Below are 7,500 nucleotides of genomic sequence, written 5' to 3' on the forward strand. Positions count from 1 at the left end.
GAGAAGGCTCCAGGCAGGCAGGAGAAGGCTCCAGGCAGGCAGGTGGAGGCTCCTGTGAGGCAGGAGAAGGCTCCAGACAGGCAGGTGGAGGCTCCAGTCAGGCAGGAGAAGGCTCCAGTCAGGCAGGAGAAGGCTCCTGTGAGGCAGGTGGAGGCTCCAGACAGGCAGGAGGAGGCTCCTGTGGGGCAGGAGAAGGCTCCAGTCAGGCAGGAGAAGGCTCCAGTCAGGCAGGAGAAGGCTCCAGTCAGGCAGGAGAAGGCTCCAGTCAGGCAGGAGAAGGCTCAAGGCAGGCAGGCGGAGGCTCCTGTGCAGACAGAACAGTAAAGTGTTGTCAGTGCAATCAGGTTGTGGAGGCAGAACAATTCTCCATGCACCTTTCTGACCGCCATGTAGAGGAGACATGTGACACCTGTGGGGCCAAGGTCCAAGGTTCTGTTGGCCTGTTGGAGCATATAGAACAGTTCCATTATTTATCCTGGTTGGCTCAACCTCCATCGCCAACTTCAACAGGTAGCTCCACCACACCATCTCCAAGGCCCACACCATCTCTAAGGCCCACACCATCTCCAAGGCTAACGGCCACACCATCTCCAAGGCCCACACTATCTCCAAGGCCCACACCATCTCCAAGGCTAACGGCCACACCATCTCCAAGGCCCACACCATCTCCAAGGCCCACACCATCTCCAAGGCCCACACCATCTCCAAGGCTAACGGCCACACCATCTCCAAGGCCCACAGCATCTCCAAGGCTAACGGCCACACCGTCTCCAAGGCCCACACCGTCTCCAAGGCCCACGCCATCTCCAAGGCCCACAGCATCTCCAAGGCTAACGGCCACACCGTGTCAAAGGCCCACACCATCTCCGCCGACAACTACATCTCTGCTCCCTCCTCCAACAGGTTGCTCCAGCACGCCACGCCACACTCCTCAAACTCCACTTAGGCCAGCTTCCATTGATTGGGAAGCTTTTCTCCCCAATCAATTCAAAAAGGTTATACAGCCAGCAGATCGGGTGTGGATTGCCAAGGTCCTCTATGAGCCTACAGGTCAGCTGAGGCAGAAAATGGATGCGTGCTGGTTTCATCCACCACTGCAGCACAAACCGTCTCCTCCCGAGCCCGGGTGGCACTTCCGGCAGAGGATGTTCCTCTGGGCACCAATGAGGATGTGGGGGATTCCTCTGAAATGTACGCGGTGTGACCGGAAAATGCACCACTCCGGGATCTACCCAAAGGTGAGGGAGGTGATAGATGTGGATACTCGCTACTACCTGGTGGGAGGGGACTATCCACGTTGCAGCAAGTGTATGCTGCCGGTCTGCCCATGGAGCCAGGAAATCCTTGCTCAACTGGATGTGGCACATAGGAGCCTCTTTCCCGCTGTCCTCACTACACAGCTAGCCCTGGATAGGAAGTGTATGACTTTCCTGAAGCCAAGGACCAGTGGGAACAGTTCCTCCTACCTCCAGTCTGCAGTAGAGGAAGCACACAGTGAGGAGTGGGCACGTCAGACCATCCGCTACCTGTCTGACTGTGAGCTTCATTTGAAGATGGCTACCTTCGTCTCTTCTGCAGCTGTCCATCTTCCTCCTCCACCCTTCAGGCCCCTTCCACTTGCCCAGTGGTTTGAGACGGTCCACTCTAACGACATCCTCAGCCACCTGGAAGAGATGAAGGGGGTGATCACCTCTACCTATGGTAGAATTCTGAAGATGGACTCTACAAAGAAGGTGAGGGTTTTAGCATTACTTTTATTTACTCTGATGTTAACCAATTGGAATGGATATAAATTGTTTACTTTGTCATCCTAATGATGAAATAGTATTAATTTTAGTAAGCTTGTAGCGGTTTTTTTGAAAGTTCTGTTTTTGTTTGTTTTTCAGATCACCAAGAAGCTGGCTGGCAGTATAGGGGACACCGCTGCATGGATGTCCAACATCGGCAACGAGCTTGGCCAGGTTCTGAACAGTGTTCTGACGACAGGTGAAGGTGCAGGGCTGGAAGAGTTGTGCCAGGGCATCGTCACACGTTATGAGAATGCTGGACAAGCTGAGCCTGAGGCTATCTATGTTGACCGGGACTGCTGCAGCCAGTCAGGTGGGATGCTGAAATTGTTACTTTATGAAATATACATTGCAGATTACAGTATGTAATTAACTTAAGTTAATTATGATGTAAAAAAAAATTATTACACAAAAAATAGATGATCACATCTGTAATAATCAATGTTTGTCTTTCACAGGTGTGTCGTCAGTGCTGAGACTCTTTCGACCATGGAAGTTGGTCGTCCGTTTAGACGTCTTCCACTTCATGCGAAGGTTTAACTGCGGCCTCACTACTGAGCACCACCCTCTCTACGGTACCTTTTGCTCCAAACTTTCTGCCTGTATCTTTGAGTGGGATCAGGAGGATGTGCAGCGGCTTAAGGAGGCCAAGAAAGGGGAGTGGAAGAGCAGCCATGGCGGAAATGCTCCCACTGAGGCACTGCTCTTGGCCAGTATCAGCACTGGTGAAATGGCAAAGCACTGCAGGCGGAGGACCCGTGCCGTGGAGGAGATCCGGGTCATGATTTCGGGGCTGCTCGAATCGATGTGGGAGCTGACTGACACCACGGGGCTGCGTCTGGTGAACCCTGACAGCATGCACCATGTGTGGGAGGTGCAGCAGAAGCACCTGGAGTGCATCCAGGACCCTGCAGGGGTGGAGTTGTACACCAAGACAGGGACACTGCAGAAGGGTGGCAAAGTCCTTGACGTCCTCAGGTGTGGGAGGGGGTCCTCCTCCCTCGAGAGTTTTCACCGCCACCAGTGTGCTTTTGTTCCAGGTAAATTTAAAATGTTAACTTGCCGTATGCTGTTAAAAAAAAAGTTGGTGTTATGACATAGTATGCACTTGAATTATTCAAATAACAATGTAACTGTCACTTTGTATTTAATAGGTGTTAATATCTATTGACTTCATATTAATGGTTGACCTAACCTGAGTATTTTGTTTCTTAGGCTTTCGATGCAATGCATTGCACGCACAAATGTACATGCTGGAGGGGGTATCAAGGTGGAACATGAACCGGGCAAAGGAAGCTGTAGCTGTGGTGGGGGCATCAACCCTGAGGACATTTGATGTTCGCTTGATGTCTCACCTAAACAGCATGAGCCAGCGGGTCCTTGGTTGTTCTCTGGTTCCAGAATTCACCCCACCTGGAAAACCTACTGGTAAGATAGCTCTCAGATCAGCACTGACCATTTGAGTATTACTTCCTCTCCCACTTTTCTTTTCTCTGCCACCCCCAGCCCTCCTCAGAGGACATGGGAGTGGGAGTGAAGATCGTGCTGTACATGGAGGAGATGTGTCTGTGTTTGTGTCCTTTCCTCTTCTTTAACTCTGTGTTTAAACACTGTGTTACAGGCGAGCGCATTGCAGTGGAGTACCTGTTGGCCCAGTCTAATAGAGGCGACCTGCTGGTTCCACAGCAGCTGCCAGAGATCTCCACAGAGGAGCTCGAGGACGACGGGGGTGAACCCGACGTCACGGTGTGCCAGGTAGCTGACCTTAGGGAAGGTGATCCTGATCCCCCAATATGTGCTGTGGAAGCCCAGGTGACACTGGAGGGTGACAGTGGACCCAGATCCCTGGATGAGGACATCATTGTGGAGGAAGACGACACACAAGACAGCACATCAGACCAGGTAATGTAACACCTTTCTTAAAAACAAGATATGTAACAAGTTCGCTAATGATATGCCACAAGTATCATACGTTTGTCAAGTAAAACGTCAAGTATTACGTTTTATGGAGAGAGAAAAAAGGTCAACATTGCTCAAATAGTTCAAAGAAATTGACACATTTATTTACATGTTTTTTTCATGATTATCACTTTTCAGAAGAGCCGATGTGACTCCAGAGGTGTCTTGGGCTGGGATGCGGTTGATGACCTGGCAGCCTACCTGGTTGGCCTGAACCGAACCATCACTGCCTTGTCGGCAAAAGAGGAGGCTGACATCGTCCATCTTTACATGGCTCTTCCTGCTATGGACAAGGAACCTGTGAGGTTCGGCCAGAAAGCAAGGAAGAAGACCGTGGCAGGACCTTGGAGAGCGCCCAGGAAGCCGAGTGGCTCTGCTCCTGGACAGCAGGCGGCAGAGAGGTGATTTGACACAATTCATAATCATTTCGGTTCATTACAAATCATTGAATCAGTAGGCTGTACTGCATCAAACCAAGATTGAAAAACTTATGGTGAATTTCAAATATTATTTTGTGATTATATTAGTTTGTGGGGGGCAAATTGGGCTGTTCACAGGTGACATTGATATGGTTGCTATTACCATTTTTCTTAGTTTACAGCCTTGTTTAAAGTCCGGACCATATCATCCTTCTTTCCCGCAGACTGTTCATGACTCACGGGCAGGCAGCCCAGGACCCCGAAGTCCACAGGGTCAGCGAATGTGTTTGCCTGAGACTTTTAAAAGAGTTTCAGCAAGCACGAAACAGGCCCAAGGACACAAGGAGTAGAACTCTGCCCATCCCGCAGTCCATTGTGGTGGCCTACAGCCATCTGAAACAGCTGCTGGAGGACAGCAGGGTTGTTCTGGAGAAGACCAACGTGGTTCTGATACCAGTTAACAACACAACAGTCTCTTCTTGGTGAGTCTTGTTTTTTACGTTTGTACCTTTCCTATACAATGATGACATTATATTATTAAACTGCAAGAAAAACTTTCACCTGCTTGCTTGTTAGAAAATACTAAACATAGGAGGATAGGCTACTATGTATGAAATAACTAACTGAAGCTACTGTATGCATTTTTGTTTTTTAGGCTGCTTAGGAGGGATAAGAGGAAGGACAGGGACATGCTGCTGCAGGGCACCGTACTCCCCAAACGGTTTGAACTGGCCAAGGACTCACTCCCTGAAGCCCAGACTCTTCCAGGTGCTCCTGTGCAGCATGGGCATGAGGTCATGGAGTTTGAGGAGCCAGAAAACCGGGAGGGTGAGGCAGTGATACGCCCTCGGCATAGTGTTCGATCTGCCCTGGCACAGCACTACCAGCCTGGGTCATATGTATGGCCTGGTTCTGCTGGCTCGGCCTCGTTCGAGCATGGTAACCTGCCGCCGCCACCACCACCATCTCCTGCCTGGGGCTCGTATCAGCAGGGTTACCTGCCACCACCATCTCCTGCCTGGCCCTCGTACCAGCAGGGTCACCTGCCACCACCACCACCACCATCTCCTGCCTGGGGCTCGTACCAGGAGGATTACCTGCCACCACCACCTTCTCCTGCCTGGGGCTTGTACCAGCAGGGTCACCTGCCACCACCACCATATCCTGCCTGGCCCTCGTACCAGCAGGGTCACCTGCCGCCACCACCACCATTTCCTGCCTGGCCCTCGTACCAGCCACCTCCACCCTTCCAGCCACCTCCCCCCTTCCAGCCATCTGCTGACCATCCACAGTCCCTGGCCCCTCCACCACCTGGCACCTTTGTCCAGCCAAGGCAACGTACGTGGAGACAAAAAAAAGCTGCCCAGGAGAACGAGGAACTGATGGCTAGGGGTGAACCTCCACGGAAGAAGTTCAGGGATACCTACCAGTACATTTGCAAGCAGTGTGGGCAGGGAAAAAACAAAAGTACTGGTCACACCCAGCTGAAGGGGCGGTGGTACTGTCCAGCCTCAGGACTCACCCTGGCAGAGTGGAAAGACCAGTTGACCAGTCTTGCCAGTGGTAAATAAATGGTAGAATACTGTATATAATAGTTATGTGTAAATAGTTAAGTATTGTATATAGTTGATATTGATATTTTAATTTCTGTGTTTGTGCATTGCATGGTGTTCTAAAAAATTAAACAAACAAAAAAAAGATAAATGTATATATTTGCTAAATATATACTTTCAGGTTTAATAAAGTGACCAAAGTTCCTTAAATTGTATAATACTGTATATAATAGTTATGTCTAAATAGTAAAGTATTGTATATAGTTATGTTTTTAATTTATGTGTTTGTGCATTGCATGGTGTTAAAAAACAAAACAAAAAAACAAAAAATTAAGATGTATATATTTGCTAAATATATACTTTCAGGTTTAATAAACCGACCAAAGTTTCTCAAATTCTGACTTCTGGATTTTTTTTCTCCTATTCCTCCTATACTTTATTCCTAGAACTCTTGCAAAGTAACTAAGTAGCCTACCAGTGCTATTACACTTTTTGTCAATTGTTTACACACAAATACATTTTAGTCACAAATACTGGTACTTGAGACACAATGACCACAACATGTAACTCATGCACCAACCCCCTGAACCAATTCTGCTACAAGCACAATTCCTGCTTTACATTCAAATTGCAGTTCTAAAACACACTTTTTTCAAAACGCTACACACAATCTCTGTATTTGGCTCAATTTTCATGAAGAAAATCTTTTGTTTTCACAAGGCACACACAGGAGAAGTGAGGGGTTTAGCCCATTGTGTGTGTGTTTTTTATTTGTGAGTAGAAAGTATGAGGTATGCGTTCAGAAAATGTGTGTTAACAATCGAGAAAAACTATTACATTTCAGCAATTCTGGAATATCCCTCTGCCAATGACAATACATTTCTGGCTTTCTGGCTTTGATCTTCCTGACCTCTTTTCTCACCTGGTTTGTGGAGAGGGACAGAGTGGAGCACAGCAGGGGGGGGGGGGATGAGTGTTTGATGTTGTAGGGGGTGTTGACAGAATGAGAGGGGGTGGGGGTAAGAGGTGAGATGAAAGGGATGGGGCAGGAGAAGCTGGAGGAGTGGGGGTCTGTGACCTGAGTGCTGTGGAGGTTGAGGTAGGGCAGTGTTCTGGGGGTGCACCTGCAGCAGCTGGGGTGACTGGGCCGGGGGAGGGCCGGGTGGCTGATCAAACCTGTTGAAGAACAAGTTCAGGTCGTTCACCCACTTCTGGTCCCCCGAAGTCTGGGACAGTTGCTAAATATATATATATATCTGGGACAACTAACCCCTTAATCAGGATGAATGACACATAGCACTTTAAATACATCAAAAACAGATTTATTGAGTATGTTATGACACACATTTCTGGCTACTCTTAAACAATACATAAAATATTCACACAATTCACTAACAGTTTTTTACAATCGCTGTGACAGTTTTTTCAATACCTTAAACAAGTTTTCTAAACTCTTAACGCACCAACACACCTACCACACACAATTGGCAAAACAGTTAATTTCATGCTCAAAATCACACATTGTAAACTAAACTCAAACATTAATTGTCATAACACAAAAATACACTAAACATGACACCATGTCTACCAAACACTAACACATGTTCTCTTTTCACAGGAACATGTGTTCAATCATAGCACAATGTCATAAAAAACACTAACATCAGATGGAATTACAGAAACTGCATTCTTTTACGTATATGTGTCAGGTCTCACATTTTATAGATTATAGATTGTGTTTGCAATGTAGTTTCTTTTGAAGCCTCTACATTTTTGTTTTGT

General features: G+C 47.9%; 1 protein-coding gene across 1 annotated transcript in view; it reads left to right on the forward strand.

Moving 5' to 3' along the window:
- Nucleotides 1–6,118, forward strand: part of LOC146232451 (uncharacterized) — a 7,822-nt gene extending 1,704 nt beyond the window's left edge. Inside the window, exons 3-10 of the mRNA XM_084690765.1 lie at nucleotides 1–1,733; nucleotides 1,887–2,100; nucleotides 2,246–2,827; nucleotides 3,003–3,215; nucleotides 3,409–3,689; nucleotides 3,885–4,147; nucleotides 4,390–4,647; nucleotides 4,821–6,118. The exon at nucleotides 1–1,733 is cut by the window's left edge and continues 40 nt beyond it. Coding sequence (XP_084546891.1) covers nucleotides 1–1,733; nucleotides 1,887–2,100; nucleotides 2,246–2,827; nucleotides 3,003–3,215; nucleotides 3,409–3,689; nucleotides 3,885–4,147; nucleotides 4,390–4,647; nucleotides 4,821–5,736 — 4,460 coding nt within the window. The 3' untranslated portion in view covers nucleotides 5,737–6,118. The remainder of the gene's footprint in view (nucleotides 1,734–1,886; nucleotides 2,101–2,245; nucleotides 2,828–3,002; nucleotides 3,216–3,408; nucleotides 3,690–3,884; nucleotides 4,148–4,389; nucleotides 4,648–4,820) is intronic.
- The last annotated feature ends 1,382 nt before the right edge of the window (nucleotides 6,119–7,500 follow it).

Source organism: Hypomesus nipponensis, chromosome 24 (genome assembly GCF_054491055.1).
Source record: "Hypomesus nipponensis isolate SF chromosome 24, ASM5449105v1, whole genome shotgun sequence".
Taxonomy (NCBI): Eukaryota; Metazoa; Chordata; class Actinopteri; order Osmeriformes; family Osmeridae; genus Hypomesus; species Hypomesus nipponensis.